Consider the following 21,487-nt stretch of genomic DNA (forward strand, 5'->3'; position numbering starts at 1 on the left):
AAATACAGCAAGACAAAACAAAAATTCACAAAACACAGAAAGTGGAGAACTTACAGAGCAGACTTTTGCTTCTGACCATTAAAGTGTTGCCAAAGGTTGATTTGGGGCCATTGGCCACTGTTCTTTCCCCTCATCCCCTAGGGGATCAGGAGCAAAGGTTTAAAACATTGGTGCCCACATCAAGGGCACCTCACCTCCCCCTGGGGGTGGACACGGGGGAGCCTGGGGCAGGCAAAGAAAGGAGGGTCACAGGGCTGGTGTGGGCAGGCCTTGCCCACATGGTCCCCTTTGGGCCTGGCCCCTCACCGAGTCCTCTGTACCCTGGATCTGCCCAGCATGGCTGCTGTGGGGAGCCCTCCCCTGGGGCCTCATGAACTTGCAAATATGTCTCTAGCCTTGGATTTCCTCTTTCATCCCAGCCCACATCTCTCTGCGTGAGGCATATTTTCTTTTTTCCTTTTGGCTGCACTGCATGGCACGTGGGACCTTAGTTTTCCAGTCTGGGATGGCATCCGCGCCCCCTGCAGTGGAGGCACAGGCTTTTAACCACTGGACCGTCAGGGAAGTCCCAGGGTGTTATTTTCTAAGCAGTTTCTTGGGTGGGTCCTGCCTTCCAGCACTTATCACTCGAAGCATGTCATTTCAGAGGCAGGCACCATCGGGCCCTGAAGCATCCACGTTTCCTGAGCTTCCTCCCTCCCACTAAACTCTTCTGTCCAGGTGGCAGCCTCGGGTCTTAGCCCAGCTGCTGACAAGAGATGATTGACAGGTCTTGAGCCACTGAGGGAGCCCGCTTAGGCTCTCAGCCCTCCCCACTTTGCCGGGTCTGCCAGAGACAGTATGGCCAGTCCTTGGAGCATCTCCCAGGGTGGAGTGTATCCCATTGGGATGATGCTTCAAGTGGGTACATGTTTTCTTGCCCAGCCAGGCAGAATCCTGCCCGAACCCAATGTTGTAGGTGGTTTGATGAAGTCCTGTTTTCTCTTGCCAAGGCCCAAGTGAGAGCTTGTTTGCATCAGGTGCCCTGGGACCCCAATCCCTAGAGGGTGAACTTGAAATGCACGGAGATGGGGGTGAGGAGGGGCCTAAGACTGGTCGGTTTCTCAGCCCTAGGGTTCAGGGAGAGGAAAAGGGGTGGTGGAGGGAATGAGAGGAAGAATTTCAACCAGCAGATGCCTGCCGGGCAGCAGTGACTTCATGAGCTGCTGACGTGGGAGGGGGGTGCATTTCCCACCTGCTTCATCCTGGACTGATGTGGCCTGTTCCATAGGTGTTCTTTTCTTTCTTCTTCTTCTTTTTTTTTTTTTTTTTTTAATATTTATTTATTTGGCTGCGCCGGATCTTAGTTGTGACAGGTGGGACCTTCAATCTTTGTTGTGGCATATGGTTTGTTTTTTTTTTTTAGTTGCAGCACGCAGGATCTTTAGCTGTGGCATGCAAACTCTTAGTTGCGACAGGTGGGATCTAGTTCCCTGACCAGGGAATGAACCCAGGCTCCCCTGCACTGGGAGCATGGAGTCTCAGCCACCAGACCACCAGGGAAGTCCCCAGAGATGTCCTTTGAGACAGTGTCGGCGGTGTCATTTATGAAGTGAGGTGGACATGAGCTAAGCTGGAATCTTACAGCAGGAAGCCCCATTTTACAGAGGAGGAAACTGAGGTTCCCGGGGCAGTTCTGTTCTGAGTCCCCATCCATCTTTCCCTCTGAGAGCCCCAGCTGGAGGGGCCATCCTATCTTGAGTGGAATCTGCCACCATCTCCCAGGGCTCCAGCTGCCCTGAGGGTTTTGTCTTTTCAACATCCTTCGGTATTCAGACCTGGCTTGGTGGGAAGAGTGGATCTAAGACACATTTGGGGAGGAGGTGGACTTCAAGGCCCTGTCTGCGTTGACACCCAGGGGGTCTGAGCCCATGCTGGGCGTCTCGGCCCCTGAACAGCGGCCTCTCTGGTCTCCGCAGATGTGTGGGCCAACGTGAAGGTGGAGTGTGAGCCCAGCTGGCAGCCCTTCCAGGGCCACTGCTACCGCCTGCAGGCTGAGAAGCGCAGCTGGCAGGAGTCCAAGAAGATGTGTCTGCGGGGTGGGGGCGACTTGCTCAGCATCCACAGCATGGCGGAGCTGGAGTTCATCACCAAGCAGATCAAGCAGGGTGAGGGGCTGCCTCCCCAACGCCCGTCCTGGGGGCTCAGGCACTGTCCTCGCCTCCCCTGCCAGTGGAGAAGGCCGACCTCCTGATGTCCCCTCTCCCCTGCCGCACCCCCCAGAGGTGGAGGAGCTGTGGATTGGTCTCAACGACCTGAAACTGCAGATGAATTTTGAGTGGTCCGACGGGAGCCTCGTGAGCTTCACCCATTGGCACCCCTTTGAGCCCAACAACTTCCGAGACAGCCTGGAGGACTGTGTCACCATCTGGGGGCCGGTAAGAACCTCTCTCCTCACAGGGCCCCCAGACCCCGCCTCCCGGTGCCACCGCAGCTGAGGGGTGTCCCGTTATTGGCTCCTGCTTGTGACCCCACCCCCTTGCCTCTCGGAATCCCTCCTCCCCATTTGTCTCCTTCCCGTCCGCGTGGAGAGATTGCCAGGGTTTGACTCTCCTCTCCACTTCCAACTAGCTGGGTCATCTTGGGCAAGTTACTTAATGTCTCTGTGCCTCGGTTTCCTTAGCTGAGTTTCCTTAGCCTCAGTTTTCCCAGCTGTCAGTGGAACTCTAAAGGTGCCATCCTCAGAGGGTCTTCATGAGGATTAAAGGAGTTCAATGAAACCTTTGGACGTTTGTCTCCCGGCGATCATCTTGATCTCCTGCGGGCTGCACTTCCCCGCCAGCAGGTGGCGTCAGAACCCACATTATGGGGACAAGCTCCCCAGGCAGGGCTGCTCCCTGCCAGCCCTACCCCAGCGCAGGGTCCTGTCCTCTCAAGAAATGGTGGCGTTGTGACTGTCTGCCATGGCTGTGGTTCAGACAGTGTGGGCGGATGAAGGAATTGATTCAGGGTTTCAAGCAGAGGTAAGTCTGTTCCTTAAAAGACAAAACCGTAGGACAGACTACCGACCTCAGAGACGGAGAGGACATTCTGCCTTGAGATACAGCCAACAGTGCCAGGGACCCCAGAGGCGTCTGGCTTAGAGGATGCTGTTTTAGGAAATGGCTACTTACTCCAGTATCCTTGCCTGAGAAATCCCGTGGACAGAGGAGCCTGGCGGGCTATAGTCCATGCGGTCACAAAAAGTCGGATACAATTGAGAACGCATGCTTTTATTGAGCATCTGCTAAATACTGCACATTTTCCTGGGGGCTGAGACACACAGACACCTCTGCCCTCCGGATGGCACTCAATGCAGGCAAAAACTGCTGGCTGGATGCACTCAGCACAGAAGCACCAAAGCTGTTAGGAGGGGCTGAACTAAGTTCCTCTTCAGCTCCATCAACGAGGGGAGGGTCTGGGCACACAGTCTCTGCTTGCCCTGGATCTGCGAGTACTGACTGGACACCTTGCCAAACTGGGAATCTCATCTGTCTTAGCCAGCTTGTCCTTGGTGTTTATGACGTGAGCTAATTTAAATGAGCACCTTTTCTATTTTGACAGTGCTTGTCAAAGTTTGGAGGCATCTGCACAGCTACTCTGTGCTCACATCAGCCTAGTGAGGCTTATGGCACTAATCCTGCTCGCCCCCACCCATTTTCCACCATGGAGCACAGAGAGGTCAAGCTTCTTGCTTGGAGTCACACAGCAAGTCAGAGGCAGGGCCAGGTTTGGGAGGTTTGGGGGAGAGAGACTGACACTGCCCCTCACCCTGTGTCCCTAGGAAGGTCGCTGGAACGACAGTCCCTGTAACCAGTCCCTGCCGTCCATTTGCAAGAAGGCAGGCCAGCTGAGCCAGGGGGCTGCCGAGGAGGACCACGGCTGCCGGAAGGTGAGGGTGCTTCTGGAGCTGCCCCGGACGGGGCTCCCGGGGGCAGGAGGGCAAGAGGAATCCGCAGCCTCCTGTGGTATCCTCCCTTTTTCCTGCCCTCCAAACTGCTCCATCCAGAAGGAGTGATACAGGATGAGGTGGGGTGGGGGTAGAAAGCTGTTGGGAGGAAGTGGAGCTCCCCACTCCACCCCAGCCCTGAGCCCCCTCTCCATGGAAAGCTGCAGAGAACTCGGAGGTGGGGGTAGGTGGGCCCCCCACTCCCACCCCCAAGTCTGGTCCAGTCATCACCTGTGTGGAGGCTGCTGGGGACCACCTAGGTCTCCTCTGTGTACCCTCGCTCTCCCCCAGCCCCCGCTTTCCCACCCATCTTTGCTGGCACGCACACCAGCCACAGACACAGTGTGTGCTTGTCTTTCTCCTGGGGTGGGGGTGGGGGAACCAGGCCACTCTGGTCACCCTCCCTGTGAATGAGTCGGGGAGACAGGGTGTGAGTGAGGGTGAGGGCGAGGGATTGACCCGTTTCCCTCCTTCAGTCCCACGCCTACCCCCCTCCCTGTCCCGACAGGCAGGGATGTGAGCAGTGTGGAGCGTGTGGGCAGGCTGCTCATAAAGGCCACTTTGTGGTGTCTGGGCCCCTGGCGGCTCCCTCTGCCGAAGCCACGTTCCTCCTGCCGGCCCCTCACTGCCAGTCTGGTTCCTCACTCTATCTTCCTTTGGATCAAGCCGCCTTATCACACCCACCCCCCTGCACCCCGAACTCTCCCCTAGGGGAGAGCAGGAAATGCCTGCAGGCATGAGCTCTAGTGGGGAGGAAGGGAGAGCACACGGGACCGGGCTGAAGAGTGTGGGGGCCAGTGTGGTTAGGGGCTGGCCGGGGCTCTGACCAGGCTGGGTGAAGCAGAGGGGCTACTACTAACTGTCCCGCGCCAGGGCCGGCCTGGAGTGGGTGGGGGGTTGTTGAGCTGCCATGGTTAACACCCCAGGAGAGCCAGGGGTCTTAGCACAGTCCTGCTGGAATATGGGGGTCTGTGCCTCTCCCCCCATACACACATATACATACACATGTAAACACACCTATATGAAAAGGAAGAGAAAGTGTTAGTTACTCAGTCACGTCCAACACTTTGTGACCCATGGACTGTAGCCTGCCAGGCTCCTCTGTCCATGGAATTCTCCAGGCAAGAATACTGGAGTGGGTTGCCATTTCTTTCTCCAGGGAATCTTCCCAACCTAGGAATTGATCCCAGGTCTCCTTCATTGCAGGCAGATTCTTTATTGTCCGAGCCACCAGGGAAGCCCCCCAAACACACACATATACATACATACATAAACACACATATCCACACACACACAATACACACACACACACACACACACACACACACTTCCCTGATGGCTCGGTGGTAAAGAATATCCGCCTGCCAATGCAAGAGATGTGGGTTTGATCCCTGAGTTGGGAAGATCCCCTGGACTAGGAAATGGCAACCTACTCCAGTATTCTTGCCTGGAAAATCCCATGGAGAGAGGAGCCTGGTGGGCTACAGTCCATAGGTTCGCAAAGAGTCGGGCATGACTCAGAGACTAAACATCAATGACACATACACACGTACACACACATACTCATATACACATACATGCGCATATGCATAAATACGACTAAACACATACACCTACACATACATAAACACACATATACACACACCAGCTTGTTCTGAACTGGCTCCTGCCCAGGGGGCTGCCCCCCTCCCCCCACCTCACCTCTCTCCCGGGCTCCAGCCCCCGCCCCCGCCCCAGGTATCCCCCTCGAAGGCCTGCTGGAGGCGAAGACCCTGGTAGGCACCTGGGGTCATTTTAGGAGGAGCAGGGCTGTGGCGGGGATGGATGTAGTCTCTGTGGCGTGGGTTCAGGCCTGGGCTCCACCTGTACAGTCTGTATAAAATCAAGCCATGTAATGTCTCAGAGCCTCAGGTCCTTGTCTGCAGGGGCGGAGAGGCCCTCAGGGCGACCCAAGGGGCCATGGGTTGGTGGGGTAAAGCCTCCCTGGTCTCCTGGGGTGGGTTGGGGGGGCTGTTGCGAGCCAGCCGTGAAGGACAGGCGGTCTACTGCAACTTTGCTGCCCCTCACTGAGGGCTTGTTCTCCGCCCCCACTGCCCTCAGGCGGGCACTGCCTCCATTCCATTACTCCAGCTTCTCCAGGCCCCTGAGGATCAACCAGCCCCCTCCACTTGCTGGCCGCTTTCCCAGCTTTTCAGCTCTCATTTCCCAGCCAGCTGGCAGTTTTCCCAATACGTCTCTTGGTTCACATACCCGGGAGAGGAGTCCAGTGGGCCACTCATCTTTCTTGGCCAGGCCACAGGCCGGGTGACTGGCTGCCTCCCTTGGGCCACGCTTCCACTCTGGACCTGGCAGCTGTGGGTGATGGTAGGCGGGGCAGTGTGGCGTGGCACAGTGCAGACAGCACAGGAAGAGCCGGCTCTGATGTCAAACCAGCCCCCTCAGTCCTGTGCTCAAGCCTGCAGAAAATTCAGTGGTGCCACTGCTGGCATCCCCACCCCAGGATTTATCAGTGAGAGAGAAGAAGCCCTCCCCCAGACACCCCCTTTTCTGCCCACTCTCTTGAGCCAGGGTTGGACGTGGCACAGCCCCTCCTGCTACTGGCTGGGAGAGGACCAGGTGACCTACAGTGAGGCCCGGCGCCTGTGCACTGACCACGGCTCTCAGCTGGTCACCATCACCAACAGGTATGAGAGGGGGACCAGCCCACCCCTATGTCCTGGTCGAATGCGGTCCCTCCACCAGAAGGGCCAGCAGCCTGCCATCAAGTCCAGAGGGACTTGAGCATTGAGTCCCTCTGAGCTTCAACTATCTCCAGGGCCTTTTTCTAATATTATCATAAGAATGACTCTTGTTTATTAGGCGACCCCAGCATGGGGCAGTTCCTGGGCGGGGGGCAGAAACAGGCCTCTATGTGGGCTGGATGCCCCAAAGAGGCCTTGAAAAGTGAAAGTTAGTCTCACAGTCTTGTCCGACTCTTTGCCATCCCATGGACTGTAGCCCGCCAGGCTCCTCTGTGCTTGGCATTCTCCAGGCAAGAGTTGGCTCGTGTCTGATTTTTCTCTCAGCAAGGCGTGGAGATGCAGACAGCAGCGGGGGTCAGCTGTGTCAGCTGCAGCTTCCCCAGGGGTCCCCACTTCCCTGAGCAAGTTTCCGATCGGCTGCAGCACCCAGGCTCCCTGAGCAGGCCGTCTGGCCTGGGGCCCCAGGAGCTGTGGGGGTTGAGCTGCCTGCCTTGACCAGCCTCTCTCCCGCAGGTTCGAGCAGGCCTTTGTCAGCAGCCTCATCTACAACTGGGATGGCGAGTACTTCTGGACGGCCCTGCAGGACCTCAACTTCACCGGTTCCTTCCGCTGGCTCAGCGGGGACGAGGTCATGTACACCCACTGGAACCGGGACCAGCCTGGTGAGCCCCTCACTCAGCCCCCTTCTCGGCGGTGCCTTGGTGAAGCCGGGAGGGCCATGGTGGACCACCCCTGCCACGACCGAGACCCAGGGCTTCATAGGAGACAGCATTCATAGAGTGTGGTAATATGGATAGAAGGATGGCCTCCAGAGCTGAAATGCCTGGCTCGGGTCCTGACTTTGCAGTTTATTAGCTGTCCATCTTTGAGCCTCAGTTTCCTCATCTGTCCAATGGGGATAATGGTTCTTTCCTCACGGGGCTGACATGCGGCTTGCATGGGTTAATATATGTAAAGCCCTTGGAATAGTGGGCATAGAACAAGTGCTTCCTATTATGCCATTTCACATTTATTATCTTAAAAAAATTTTTTTTTATAAATCTTTTATTTTTTTATTTTTTTGGCTGTGCTGGGTCTTCCTCGCGGGCTCAGTGGTTGCAGTACACAGGCTTCTCTAGTTGCCCGACAGCATGTGGAATCTTAGTTCCCCAACCAGGGACCGATCCCATATCCCTTTGGAAGGAAGATTCTTAACCGCGAATCCACTGTTATCTTTTTTAAGGAAGTCCCCTGTTATCTTTTTTAAGCCTTTTCAAAGATGGAGTAGATGATGAAACAGGCTCAGAGAGGTTAAGCAACTTGCCTAAGATCTCACAGGAGCCAACACAGAGTGAGGCTTCTGCCTCCATTTCCTTCCTGCTCTCTCCAGCCCTGCCACCCCCAACCCCACAGCACATGTCCCTGCAGAGATGGCCAAGCTGGCTCCCCATGCGGGGGCCATGGAGGTGCCCCTCGGGGATGTGGGGCAGGGCTCAGTGTGTGGGTCCCCTCCTCCCTCCTCCAGGGTACAGCCGTGGGGGCTGCGTGGCCCTGGCCACAGGCAGTGCCATGGGGCTGTGGGAGGTGAAGAACTGCACATCGTTCCGGGCTCGCTACATCTGCCGCCAGAGCCTGGGCACGCCCGTGACGCCTGAGCTGCCTGGGCCAGACCCCACGCCCAGCCTCACCGGTGCCTGTCCGCAGGGCTGGGTCTCAGATCCCAAACTCCGGCACTGCTATAAGGTAGGCAGCCTGTGGGCCTCGGGGTGGGGGGAGAGAAACAAGAGCAGAGAGACAGCATCCCTGGCGGGGTGGGTGGTCCCGATGGGACCCAGCCATGATCCGAGCAAGTGGGCCCTAGAGAAACTTCTCCCCTTAGGTCCTTTCTGTTGAAACTCTTGTCAGTGTCCTCTGAGGCCTGGTGCACAGCAGGTGCTCAGTAAACAATTGAGGAATTGAAAAACCCACAGAGACCATCAGTTTTAGAGACGCTCAGATGGGGCCAGGCTGGCAGCTCTTTAGAATTGCCCCGGGAGCGTGATTTATATGTGACCCCTTATATGTGGAATCTAAAATGTGACAGAGATGAACCTTTCTATGACACAGAAACAAAATCACAGATGTAGAGAAGAGACTGGTGGTTGCCAAGGGAAGGGGGTTGGCAGAGAAATGGAGTAGGAGGTTTGGGTTAGCAGATATAAGCTTTTATATATATAATAAGTAAAGAACAAGATCCTACTGTATAGCACAGAACTATATTCAATATTCTATGATAAATCATAATGGAAAAGAATATTAAAAAAGAATCTGTATATATTTATGGGCTTCCCAGGTAACACTAGTGGTAAAGAACCTGCCTGCCACTGCAGGAAACATAATGAGACTCGAGTTCAATCCCTGGGTCAGGAAGATCCCCTGGAGGAGGGCATGGCAACCTACTCCAGTATTCTTGCCTGGAGAATCCCATGGACAGAGGAGCCTGGTGGGCTACAGTCCATAGAGTTGCAAAGAATAGGACATGACAAGCGATTTAGCCCGCACACACATATATATATTTATAATTGAATCACATTGCTGTACAGCAGTAATTAACATAACATTGTAAATCAATGTTTTAAACCGAAGTACAGAAGTACTTCGGTTTAAAAAAATTTAAAAATCTTCCAGGCTGTCACTATAGAGATGGGGATTCAGTGGGCTGTGGTGGGGCCTGGTGATCTGTGTTTTTAAACCTGGCTGGGTTTGGGAGCCACTGAGGTAGTCCAGGGTCTTTTATTATAGAAAGATACTGAAATCCAGGGAGCAGAGGGACTTGCCCACAGCAAACTGTGGCTCTGCTGGGATAAGAGCCCTGATTGCCCCACTCGTCACTGGGACCATCTCTGGGAGGTACCTGTGCCAGTTTTCCTCCCCAGGGGCTTCCTCTCTGATGAGCAGGGCTGTCTTAACTAGCCTCGACACCCTGTCCACTGAAGCCCCAGCCCCCTCTCCACACAAGTCATGGAGGGCAAGTGTCCCGTGGGGAGGTGGGCCGGGGGACAGCTTGGACTCTGCCCCTGCAGGTGTTCAGCTCGGAGCGGCTGCAGGATAAGAAGACCTGGGTCCAGGCCCAGGGGGCCTGCCAGGAGCTGGGGGCCCAGCTGCTGAGCCTGGCCAGCTACGAAGAGGAGCACTTTGTGGCCAACATGCTCAACAAGATCTTCGGGTACTGAGCTTAAGGCGCTGGCCCATGTGCACGTGTGTGGGGCTCTTGGTTTTGCTGGACACAGGGCAGTGGGCAGGGGGAAGGGGACCCCAGCGAGGTTTGCCCGAGGCTTGGAATGACCTGTGTGTCTGCTGCTAGTGCCAGGCCTGCCCTGTCCCCACTTAAGTAACCCTGGTCTCGCTGGAGTCGGAGACCCTGTGTTGCTCATGTGAGCCAACAGCACCCTCTCGGACTCTCAGATCACACAAACCTAACCCTAACCCTTAGGGGCTTCCCTGGTGGCTCAGCAGTAAAGAATCCACCTTCAGTGCAGTAGACACAGGAGATGCAGGTTCAATCCCTGGATCGGAAAGATTCCCCTGGAGAAGAGAATGGCAACTCACTCCAGTATTCTTGCATGGGAAATCCCAAGGACAGAGGATCCTGGTGGACTATAGTCCATGGGGTCACAAAGAATCGGACGCGACTGACTGAGCACACATACAACCCTAATCTTTACCATCTTTCCTTCTCCTTGGCAAAATCTATAAGCTTATCCAAGTGAGTGCCCCTTCCTGTAACCCACACTTCTCAATAAACAGCTTTTCCTGAGAGACAGGACGAGAAAGGCTGCAAAAGTGAGCATTTACCCATGGGGGTTCCCCCCAGAACCCTGTCTCTGTCTCGTGGGTTCCTATGACACACAACCCCATCATCCCTTAGCCTTGGGAAACATCCAAATGGATCCAGGTTTCCAGATCTTAATTCCAGGGACGTCTCCTCCCAGCAAACAGCACAATGACATTATTTGACTAGTGATTATTAGAGCCCATGTTGATCGCTTCTCGCTGTGTGCCAGAGGCTGCAGTAAACATTGAACCCACATTCAATGCTCTCTTCAACCCTACAAAGTAGACATTATCCCTTGTGGGCTGATCAAGAGGTTGGGTTATTTGCCCAAGGTCACAGAGCTAGCTGGTCCAGGGATGACCTAGGACTGGAGTCGAGGTGTGTTTGAGTCCATGGCCCCAGGTCTATGCACTGCCCCTGTCTATTTCCTAAAGTGGAAGTCTGCAGACTTGCTGGAGGGGCACACCCTACCCAAAGGGCAGCAGTGGAAGGGGCCAGGCCACATCTGCCCTCAGTCAGTGAGCGGGGTGCCCGGCCCAGCTGGCCCAGTTCTCTCTGGGGAGAAGACATTTTACGGTGGGCTCAACAGTGTTTTCAGTGTGAACCCCAGATGGAGAGGCTCCAGGCCCCCGGGACTGCCCGAGTCACAACTGCAAGGATTCCCCTACAACTCTGACCCTCCCCATGCCTTCTGTCTCCACCCCTGGGTTGTGCTGAAGTGAATCAGAGCCCGAGATCCACGAGCAGCACTGGTTCTGGATCGGCCTGAACCGTCGAGACCCCGGAGCCGGGCAGAGCTGGCGCTGGAGTGATGGACTTGGGGTAAGGGGGCCTGGAGGAAGCGGGGCGGATGGACGGGATGTGGGCGTGGCCTTTTGGAGTGGGCGTGGCCTTTCGAAGGTGCACGAGGTTCAGTAGAGGCAGGGCCTATGGCAAGGAGAGGGTGGTGGGGGTGCCTAGCCCAGGTTGGGGCGCGGGGTGGGGGGTCGCAGCTTATGCCAGGCCTCTCGTTGGTCTGCTCTGGGGTTGGGGGTAGCCTGTGCCTGAGGCCCCTCTCCCCCTCTGACGTCACCAGTTCTCTTACCACAATTTCGACCGGAGCCGGCACGACGATGATGACATCCGCAGCTGCACGGTGCTCGACTTGGCCTCCCTGCAGTGGGTGGCTATGCAGTGCGAGACGCAGCTGGACTGGATCTGCAAGATCCCTCGAGGTTGGTGGGGCGGCGCTGCCGGACCGGGCAAGGGATGACGGGCGGCAGGGCCCGGGGTCCAAGGAAGGGTCTCCCTTCTCTGCAGCGTGTCTGTCCCTGTTGTCCCCGTAGGCACGGACGTGCGGGAGCCTGACGTCAGCCCGCAAGGTGAGGTTTCCTGTCCATCCCACACCCCCTGGCAGCCGGCCAGGGAAGGGCTTGACCAGGACAGAAGGGAAGGGGGTTAAGGGTTTGAGCCGAGGGAAAAGGGGATCGGGGCACATTACTGGTCCAGGTCAGATGGGCTCGCAGGCCCGCCTGCCCTGGCTGCCCTGAACCCGCCTTGTCCTCCTTGGGCGGGGTGGGCAGGCAGCCGAAGCCTGGACTCCACCCACATGCTGCCCCTGCAGGCCGGCGGGAATGGCTGCGTTTCCAGGAGGCTGAGTATAAGTTCTTCGAGCACCACTCCACGTGGGCGCAGGCGCAGCGCATCTGCACGTGGTTCCAGGCTGAACTGGTCTCAGTGCACAGCCAGGCCGAGCTGGACTTCCTGGGGCACAACTTGCAGAAGGTGGGCATGCCAGCAAGCAGGGAGGGCAGCCCGGGAGCCAGGGAAAAGGCCCTGCCAATCCTCACCTGCCTGCCCGGCTTCCCCAGTTCTCTCGGGGCCAGGAGCAGCACTGGTGGATCGGCCTGCACACCTCAGAGAGCGACGGGCGCTTCAGGTGGGAGTCCTGGCCGGGCGGTGGGTGTGGCTGGGCAGCGGGGCGCATGCGTGGATGGCTAGCAGGGACTCGGGCTGGAAATGAGAGGCAGCATCGCACACAAGAGACAAGATTTGGTTTTGAATCCGGTTCTGCCCATTGCGGGCTGTGTGGCCTTGAGCAAGTGACTTAACCTTTCTGGGCCTCTCTTGGTTTTCTCACCAGAAAATGAAACAACGAGGCCTGCCTGGTAGGGTTGTCCTTAGGACTAAAAATAAGGTGTCTGAATCCTTGGTGCTGCATCCAGCTCATTGTTCACTCACTCGGTCGTGTCTGACTCTTTGGGACCCCATAGACGGCAGCCCACCAGGCTCCCCCGTCCCTGGGATTCTCCAGGCAAGAACACTGGAGTGGGCTGCCATTTCCTTCTCCAATGCATGAAAGTGAAAAGTGAAAGTGAAGTCGCTCAGTCGTGTCCGACTCTTCAGGACCCCATGGACTGCAGCCTACCAGGCTCCTCTGTCCATGGGCACTAAATAACAGCAATTCGTATTATGCTGGGGTCACTCATGAAAAAGGTCCACTGAAGACGTGGGCAAGAACACATGATGGTCCAGAGGGGCCTCTTCATGCTCAGGGCTCACCTACCAGAAAGACCAGAGAGCACATGAGTGTCTGAGCACAGCGTTGCCACTGGACTCCTGCTCTGGGATCCTTAGACTTCTTTTCTAGTTAGAGAAATGGAAGGCACTGGGTCCTTGGACTCCTGCTGCAGTGAGCTCAGTAGCCTCGCTCTTCAGTCTGTGGCCCTGAGCCCCTAGACTTGGGCCCTGGTCTCTGCCCCCTCGCTTCTGCATTCAGGGGAGGTCTAACCTGGTGCCCTGTACTGGGATCACTCCTGCTTGTGCCATTGCAGGTGGACAGATGGTTCCATTATAAACTTCATCTCCTGGGCCCCCGGCAAACCTCGGCCCATCGGCAAGGACAAGAAGTGCGTGTACATGATGGCCAGCCGAGGTGAGGGCAGGGTAGGGCAGAGAGGGTGCAGAAGCCGAGGGGAGGGTTGGTGTTCAGGGCAGCGAGGTGAGCCCAGGCAGGGGCCTCAGTCTCTTCTCATTCTGTCTGTTCGCCCAACCCAAAAAGGATTGGATCCAGAGAGGGGCAGGCCGGTGCCTGTCCAGCAGCCGCAGAGCACTTGAGTTCAGAGCTGGACACAGGACCCGAGCCCCAGCCCCGCCTCCTCTCAGGGCGTGAGGCCAGGTGCTGGCAGCCCAGCCCCACACTCAGAGTGACTGCTCTTCACTTTTCACAGAGGACTGGGGGGACCAGAGGTGCACAACAGCCTTGCCTTACATCTGCAAGCGGCGCAACAGCACCAGAGAGCAGCAGCCCCCAGACCCGCCGCCCACAGGGGGCTGCCCCTCTGGCTGGAGCCAGTTCCTCAACAAGGTAGGGAGTAGGGAGGGGGCCCGAGGGGAAGGCTGAGCTTCAGGAGTCCTGGCCCTCTGGCAACCTCAGAGTCATGGCCTCTGGCCTGAACCTACCACCCTCTCCCCTGCTCAGCCCCAGGACCAGGGCTAGACCCCTCGGACACTAACTCAGCGTAGTGACACCTTCCAGTTCATAAAGTAATAAGGTTGCCCATATTGTTTGGTGAGTTTTCTAGATCCTTGGTCACCAAACATCTTGATAATGAACTCTTATTAAAAACAAAATGTTGAACATACAAAATATATATGTGTGCCTTACATATGTGTGCAAAAGTAAATATATGTATTTACTTCCATATTGGGACTTCCCTGGTGGCTCAGACGGTAAAAGCATCTGCCTACAATGAGGGAGACCCGGGTCCAATCCCTGGGATGGGAAGGTCTCCTGGAGAAGGAAATGGCACCCCACTCCAGTATTCTTGCCTGGAAAATCCCATGGATGGAGAAGCCTGGTAGGCTGTAGTCCAGGGGGTCGCAAAGAGTCGGACACAACTGAGCGACTTCACTTTCACTTTCCATATTAATGTGACTGATGTCATATATAATAAAATATGTACAAGAACAAAACAATCCAAAGCCTGAGCTAAAGATTTTAAATGGACGTGAGTCTGAGTGAACTCCGGGGGTTGGTGATGGACAGGGAGGCCTGGCGAGCTGTGATTCATGGGGTTGCAAAGAGTCGGACACGACTGAGCGACTGAACTGAACTGAAATGAAAGATTTTAAAACAGTATTTTTAGGTTTTCAAAAATTTTCCTTTTAATGGTATGAAAAACATTTTGTGCTCAGTCTTCAATTGATCAATTATAATAATTATTACTATTTTAAATAATTTTGATAAGAGCAAAGTGATCACATATGCTTCATTATTTTTATTTATTAATTTTTAATTTCTTTATTTTTGGCTGCACTGGGTCCTCCTTCGCAGGACCTTTGCAGGCTTTCTCTAATTGTGGCGAGTTGGGGCTATTCTTCGTTGTAGTCCACGGGCTTAGTTACTCTGTGGCATGTGGGATATTCCCCGACCAGGGATAGAACCTGTGTCCCCTGCATTGGCAGGCAGATTCTTAACCACTGGACCACCAGGGAAGTCCCTATACTTTATTAAAAAATCTAGGTCTGACACTGATTCAGACTTCACAGGTCTTGTTTGGAGTTCAAATTATTTTAGAACATGGATTGAATGGTTGTTGTAGATGAAAAGATTGCCTTACAAAGACAAATAGATGAAGAAAGTTCATCCATCATTGGCTGGGCTTTCTAAGTCCTTCTCTCCATTTTTCGGTCCTTCTGCCAGTTAAATGCCAATTAAATTTTTCAGTCCTTCTGCCGATTTTTGTTTAAAAACTAGCTCATCAATTTTTGCATTTAAATGAATCTGCCTTATAAACTACTGAGAAGAACTGATTGAGAGGGTTTAAAAAAAGTCTCTGGAAGATTTTTTTAAAAACAACATTTAGAAGATTCTCTTTCCAACTATTTTGAGTGTACAGCTAGGAGAGTTTGAGGCAATCAAGAGAATCAGGATGGATGTGCCTCTAAACATGTTTTCAAAATGTTCCTTCTAGAGTGTGAGTTTCTTTCCAAGAGTGGTTAGTGACCCATGGGCTGATTCATCCAACCTGATTAGACCTTCATTGTTTTTATCTAGCGGCTGAAAGAGCTTATCCCAGGAAGCAAAGTGTGCTATTTCCTTGTGGTTTTCCCTGGCATCCTTAGTATGAGCTTTGAATCATGTCTTCTTTGCCGGACACTGTAAGACTGCTTAACTGAGTTGTGAGGATTAGATTAGTTAACACTAGATAACATAATCCATAAATCTTTGTCATGCGCTGGAGTGCAGCCAGCTCATAGTGTCATGGAGCTCTCACTGTCTTCAGATTATTCAAGCAAATAATACACCTTTTCTGCCTTAAAGAAAACAAAAAGAGTAAGATGTATTATTTATATTTTGAAACAAAAAAAACTAAAACTCATCTATACTCTCCAGAGATAACCACTATCCATATTTGTTACTCCACTTTCTGACTTTTCCCCCGTAATTGAGATCATACTAAATAGCACAATTTTGTAGCCAACCTTTTTTTCCTCAGTGTTGTATTTTGAGTATTTCTCCATGTCATTGAATTGCTCCAAAAGCTTATTCTTATGGCTTCTTCCACCTAATCTAAAACAATATATTTCATATATGTAACCGGTCCCTTTCTTAATTTGTCAGCATCATTGTAATGATACCAATAATTCTGTTGAAGGCCTTTGAAGTATATGAAGCCAAGAACCAGACAGACCTTGTCCCCAGGCGTGGCCCAGGGGTTGCTGTCATAGGTAGTGCAGCATTTGGTGGCCCAGAGAAATCTTCCCACTTTAAAATTCCTCAGGGGTGGGCAAGTGTATGTGAATCTGCCATGCCAGGTCGGGAGGGTATCAGAGCCTTGGTCAAGGAGACCCAGATGTCCTGGTTCTCCTGTTTTTCTCTCCCAGCCCCCAAAGCCTCCCCAGGGCCTGGCGCTGAGGGGTCGGAGTTCCTGGGTGTGGGGGCCAGGGAGGTGGAGCTGGGTGTCACGCCTCCCCCCTCCGCCCCACAGTGTTTCAGAATCCAAGGCCAGGACCCCCAGGACCGGGTGAAGTGGTCAGAGGCACAGTTCTCCTGTGAACAGCAAGAGGCCCAACTGGTCACCATTGCAAACCCCTTAGAGCAAGGTAGGGTCAGCCCAGGGGGAGGCCCCAGAATCCTCTGATACCGTCCCCCTAGACGGCTAGAGCAGAGTGAGGAGGGGGCTGCCGCCCTGTGGCTCATCACGGTCTGTTCTGGGGGACTGTAGCGTTCATCACAGCCAGCCTGCCCAATGTGACCTTTGACCTTTGGATTGGCCTCCATGCCTCGAAGAGGGACTTCCAGTGGGTGGAGCAGGAGCCTCTGCAGTACGCCAACTGGGCCCCTGGGGAGCCCTCTGGCCCTAGCCCTGCTCCCAGCGGCAACATACCGGTGAGGAAGCCCCTGCCCCATGCTCTCCTCTTCACCCGCTAACCCGCCCTGGCCCGCAGCACGTGTCTTCACACCTGGGGACCCCCTTGCAACCTCTTTGCTCATAGTACAGACTTTTGGGGGTGGTGGCACAAGGCAGGCAGCTCTTGGGGCTCCCCTGAGCGGCTCCTTCCCCCCAGACCAGCTGTGCCGTGGTCCTGCATAGCCCCTCAACCCACTTCACTGGCCGCTGGGATGACCGGAGCTGTGCAGAGGAGACCCATGGCTTCATCTGCCAGAAGGCCACGGGTAGGTATCACCCGGGAGCCTGGAAACTTCAGCCCAGGGCTGGATGCTGTGGGCCGAGCCAGGAGGAATGAGGCATGGTCCCTGATCTCAGGGGACCACTCTGCTTGGGAAGCAGATGGGCAGAAAGGCCAGGCACCAATCAGATGGACAGGCAGTGAGCATCCAGGGGTTGCAGGAGGAAGGTTTGGGATTTGGAGAGCTACCCAGGAAGAACTAAGACATTGGGCATGCATTGTGGCAGGGACCCCGTGGTTCAACATCTGAGGCTTCTGCAGCTCTGAGCAGGGGTCCCTCTGCCCTGGGTTCCTGGTCAGCCTCAAGGTTCCTCATCCCTTTACTAGTAAGAACATATTATTAATAACAACAGTGACCGACGGTTACCATGCCCAAAGGAGAGTTGGTCTCTGCCTGCTGTTCCCCCTCGGCCTCATGCCTGGGGATGGGGTGAGGGGAGCAGAGCCCGGCCTGAGTCCTGCCCCCTTCCCTGTAGACCCCTCCCTGAGCCCATCCCCAGCAGCGTCGCCCCCTGCCCCGGGCGCTGAGCTCTCCTACCTCAACGGCACCTTCCGGCTGCTGCAGAAGCCGCTGCGCTGGCACGACGCCCTGTTGCTGTGTGAGAGCCGAAATGCCAGCCTGGCGCACGTGCTTGACCCCTACACCCAGGCCTTCCTCACTCAGGCCGCCCGAGGGCTGCGCACGCCACTCTGGATTGGGCTGGCCAGTGAGGAGGTAGGCACTGGGCTGGGGCCCCCTACCCCCAGTTCCCTCCCTGTCTCCTCCTAACCCCCTGCCTTCCGTGGCCACCCCCCTCCATCCGGCCCTGGCTGGTCCCCTTGCTCCCGTCCTGATGGCCCCCTGTGCCCAGGGCTCCCGGCGGTACTCTTGGGTCTCGGAGGAGCCGCTGAGCTACGTGAGCTGGCAGGACGGGGAGCCCCAGCACCCCGGGGGCTGCGCCTACGTGGACACGGATGGTGCCTGGCGCACCACCAGCTGTGACACCAAGTTGCAGGGTGCTGTGTGTGGAGTTCACGGCGGTGAGTGCCCACCCGCTGGGGCAAGGGCTGGCCAGGGAGAAGCCGACCCCAGGAGGACCCTGGGCCACTTCCTCAATCCTGCATTTCCCCCCTCACAGGGCCCCCTCCTCCGCGACGAATAAGCTACCACGGGAGCTGTCCCCAGGGGCTGGCGGACTCGGCATGGATTCCCTTCCGAGAGCACTGCTACTCCTTCCACATGGAGCTGCTGCTGGGCCACAAGGAGGCGCTGCAGCGCTGCCAGAGAGGTGGGCTGGGGAGGGGGCGAGCGCCCCCACCTGGGCGTTTCGGGTGGCGACCCCTCTCGAGGACGCTCAGAGACCCCACGAATATAGTCCCCGTGCTGCACTCTGCTTGTCGGCTGCACTCACCTCTCAGTGCCCCTCAGGGTCCAATCCACACAGACCACCTGGGACGGGACATGGATGTAAATGTAGCCCCCCGTTACACGCACGTCTCCATGCCATCCTCTATTCAGGTTGCCAGGGAAGAGGGCGGGGCCTCTCCGGGGGCTCTGCTACCCCCCAGGAGACTCGCCTGCCCTGACGTCGGCCTCCTTTGTGTCCAGCGGGCGGCGCGGTCCTGTCCATCCTGGATGAGATGGAGAACGTGTTTGTCTGGGAGCATCTGCAGAGCTCTGAGGGCCAGAGTCGGGGCGCCTGGCTGGGCATGAACTTCAACCCCAAAGGTGGGCCTCCTGGGTATAGGGTCAGGAGGGGCAGGCCTCGGGCTACAGCGGGAGGCCCTCCGCTGGGGCTTGGCTGGTGGTGAAGGGTGGCGGGGTGGGCGGTGAGGGCCTGTGGGAGGGGGGTGAGGATCTGTGGGATGTGGGGGTTTTCTAGAACAGGCCTCTTCTCTCCCAGCTGCTTCTGCTCCATTTCGCTGCCCCCCCATCCCCAACAATGCACCCCCCCATGCCACCTTTCCCACAGGGGGCACCCTGGTCTGGCAGGACAACACAGCTGTGAACTACTCCAACTGGGGGCCCCCGGGCCTGGGCCCCAGCATGCTGAGCCACAACAGCTGCTACTGGATCCAGAGCAGCAGCGGGCTGTGGCGCCCGGGGGCCTGCACCAACATCAGCATGGGCGTCGTCTGTAAGCTCCCTCGAGGTGCGGGAGACATCTGGTGCTGGGGGGCGGGGGGGCCCGGGCCGCTGCTCATTCTGCAGGCCACACAGTGGATGGGAGGCCTGGGGTCACCGGGACCCTCCTCTGGGATCAATTGGTCTGTACCAAGGACTGGCCCTTCCTGAAAATTGCCAGAGTAGACAGCCATTGGTAGACAGTAACCATTTTGTAGTGGTTAAAGGCAGGGATATGGGGTTCGAGCCCAGGCCAAACCGTTTGCCAACTCTGTGACCTTGGGTAAATTGCTCAAGCTCTCTGGCCTCGGTTTATTCATGTAAAATGGGGTAATAAAAGTACCTATGGGCTTTGAAGGTGGCTCAGTGGCAAAGAATCTCCCTGCCAACGCAGGAGATGCGGGTTCAGTCCCTGGGTTGGGAAGATCCCCTGCAGGAGGAAATGGCAACCCCCTCCAGTATTCTTGCCTGGGAAATCCCATGGCCAGAGGAGCCTGGCAGGCTACAGTCCAAGGGGTTGCAGAAGAGTCGGACACGACTCTGCGGCTAAACAACAACAGTAATAAGAGTACCTATGAGAGAAGTAAATGAGCCAATGAAGTGTCTGGCACTGCAGGAAATGTTCTTGCATGTTTGCTTATTATTACTGTATTGTTACTACCACTGTTGTTAACTGGTCCCTCCTCCCCTACAGCTGAGGCGAGCAGCTTCTCCCCATCAGGTGAGTGGCAGGCAGGACTAGCCCTCTCCCCCCGGGTCCTGGTCATTCTGGGCAGCGGGCGGGCATGGCGGGGCTTCTGACCAAGGGTCCTTCCGGCCACAGCAGCCCTCCCGGAGAACCCCGCGGCCCTGGTGGTGGTGCTGATGGCGGTGCTCCTGCTCCTGGCTCTGCTGACGGCTGCCCTGATTCTCTACCGGCGGCGACAGAGCGTCGAGCGTGGGGCCTTCGAGGGTGCCCGCTACAGCCGCAGCTCCTCCGGCCCCAGCGAGGCCACCGAGAAGAACATCCTGGTGTCCGACATGGAAATGAACGAGCAGCAGGAGTAGAGCCGAGGGTGTGGGCGGGGCCGAGGGCGTGGGCGGGGCCGGGGGAGCTGGGCGGGGCCGGGGGAGCTGGGCGCCCCACCAGCTGCGGTCCAGTCGGCCTATGGGGGGAGGTGGCGCCCTGGGGAGCGCTGTGGGGAGCTGGGGCTGGCAGGGCCTGGGCTGGTGGGGTCCTTCCCTCCCATGAGGGCTGGGCTGAGGCCTGGCTGAGTGCAGCATGGCGTTTCCTTTTGGGGGGGCCCTAAGGTCTTGTCACCCGGGCCTGTACCCCCATGGTCACCGGAGGCAGGACAGGAGCCTCTTTCTCCCTGCCCCCACCCCCCAGGCCTGTCCCCCAACCCTGGGACCCCCTCTTCTCGCTGCAAAGTCTGAGGAGCCTCCCTGAGCCCTCAGCCGGCCTCTGTCGCTTCTCCCCTACCCTGGCAGCTCAGCTCCTCGTCTCACATCCTCCCTGCCCCCCACCCGCTGTCCGCCCGCCCTGCATCCTGCCTGCTCTCCCAGCCCTTCCTTCTGAGCCAGGGCCCTGGGGTCTGGGGAGCCCTCTCTTGCTGTTGGTGGGGGTCACGGGGGTGAGCATTTGTCAATTGTGTGCCTGCTGGGGTGGCCGTAGGGCATGACGGGAGGGTTCTGGGCTGGGACTGAGGACCGGAGCATCACTGTGGTATCAGCTGGGCTGGAGACAGGTCCGGGGAGAGACACCCTGACCTCCTGGGGATGACCGGGCTGGGCTGGGGTGTCATCTCCTGCCGGTCAGAGGAGGGCTCTGTCCCTGTAAAGTCCCCTGTGGGGACCAAAGTAAGTTCCCTAAGGTTTTCAGGTCCTGGCTGTAGTTTGGAGAGAGAGAAGGTGGTTGGCCAGGGTCAGTGGGAGCTGGGGTGCGCCCTCTAAGGGGGGCCCAGAGGAGCAGCACCTGAACCCCCTGGAGTGGCCCCTGTGTGGGGGAGACGACCCACCCAGAACCTTTCCAAGAGGCCGGAGCCCCAGTTAGAGTCACCAGTCCTGGCGCCATGGCCCAGGGCAATGTGAGCACAGACTCCAAGACACGGTCCTTTTTGTAGTTCTTAATTTTTTTTAATGTGCCATTATTGTTTTAAAAAGAAAAAGATAAAAGAAAAGCAAACAAATAAAACACCTTTCAGAGGCTTGAGAGAGAAGGGTCCCCA

General features: G+C 56.3%; 1 protein-coding gene across 2 annotated transcripts in view; it reads left to right on the plus strand.

Annotated features, from left to right (window-relative positions):
- Positions 1–21,487, plus strand: part of MRC2 (mannose receptor C type 2) — a 59,328-nt gene extending 37,841 nt beyond the window's left edge. The window contains exons 7-30 of one of the 2 annotated variants that reach the window (XM_027517550.1): positions 1,959–2,147; positions 2,263–2,417; positions 3,803–3,910; positions 6,536–6,651; positions 7,222–7,370; positions 8,213–8,430; positions 9,750–9,892; positions 11,221–11,323; positions 11,577–11,715; positions 11,827–11,862; positions 12,105–12,265; positions 12,352–12,419; positions 13,315–13,415; positions 13,711–13,847; positions 16,474–16,588; positions 16,711–16,874; positions 17,054–17,162; positions 17,653–17,891; positions 18,028–18,196; positions 18,295–18,444; positions 18,765–18,884; positions 19,129–19,308; positions 19,975–20,001; positions 20,104–21,487. In XM_027517550.1, the coding sequence (XP_027373351.1) occupies positions 1,959–2,147; positions 2,263–2,417; positions 3,803–3,910; positions 6,536–6,651; positions 7,222–7,370; positions 8,213–8,430; positions 9,750–9,892; positions 11,221–11,323; positions 11,577–11,715; positions 11,827–11,862; positions 12,105–12,265; positions 12,352–12,419; positions 13,315–13,415; positions 13,711–13,847; positions 16,474–16,588; positions 16,711–16,874; positions 17,054–17,162; positions 17,653–17,891; positions 18,028–18,196; positions 18,295–18,444; positions 18,765–18,884; positions 19,129–19,308; positions 19,975–20,001; positions 20,104–20,327 (3,320 nt within the window). In that variant the 3' untranslated portion in view covers positions 20,328–21,487. The remainder of the gene's footprint in view (positions 1–1,958; positions 2,148–2,262; positions 2,418–3,802; positions 3,911–6,535; positions 6,652–7,221; positions 7,371–8,212; positions 8,431–9,749; positions 9,893–11,220; positions 11,324–11,576; positions 11,716–11,826; positions 11,863–12,104; positions 12,266–12,351; positions 12,420–13,314; positions 13,416–13,710; positions 13,848–16,473; positions 16,589–16,710; positions 16,875–17,053; positions 17,163–17,652; positions 17,892–18,027; positions 18,197–18,294; positions 18,445–18,764; positions 18,885–19,128; positions 19,309–19,974; positions 20,002–20,103) is intronic. The other variant, XM_027517551.1, reaches the window with a different exon arrangement.

Source organism: Bos indicus x Bos taurus, chromosome 19 (genome assembly GCF_003369695.1).
Source record: "Bos indicus x Bos taurus breed Angus x Brahman F1 hybrid chromosome 19, Bos_hybrid_MaternalHap_v2.0, whole genome shotgun sequence".
In the NCBI taxonomy this organism is placed as follows: domain Eukaryota; kingdom Metazoa; phylum Chordata; class Mammalia; order Artiodactyla; family Bovidae; genus Bos; species Bos indicus x Bos taurus.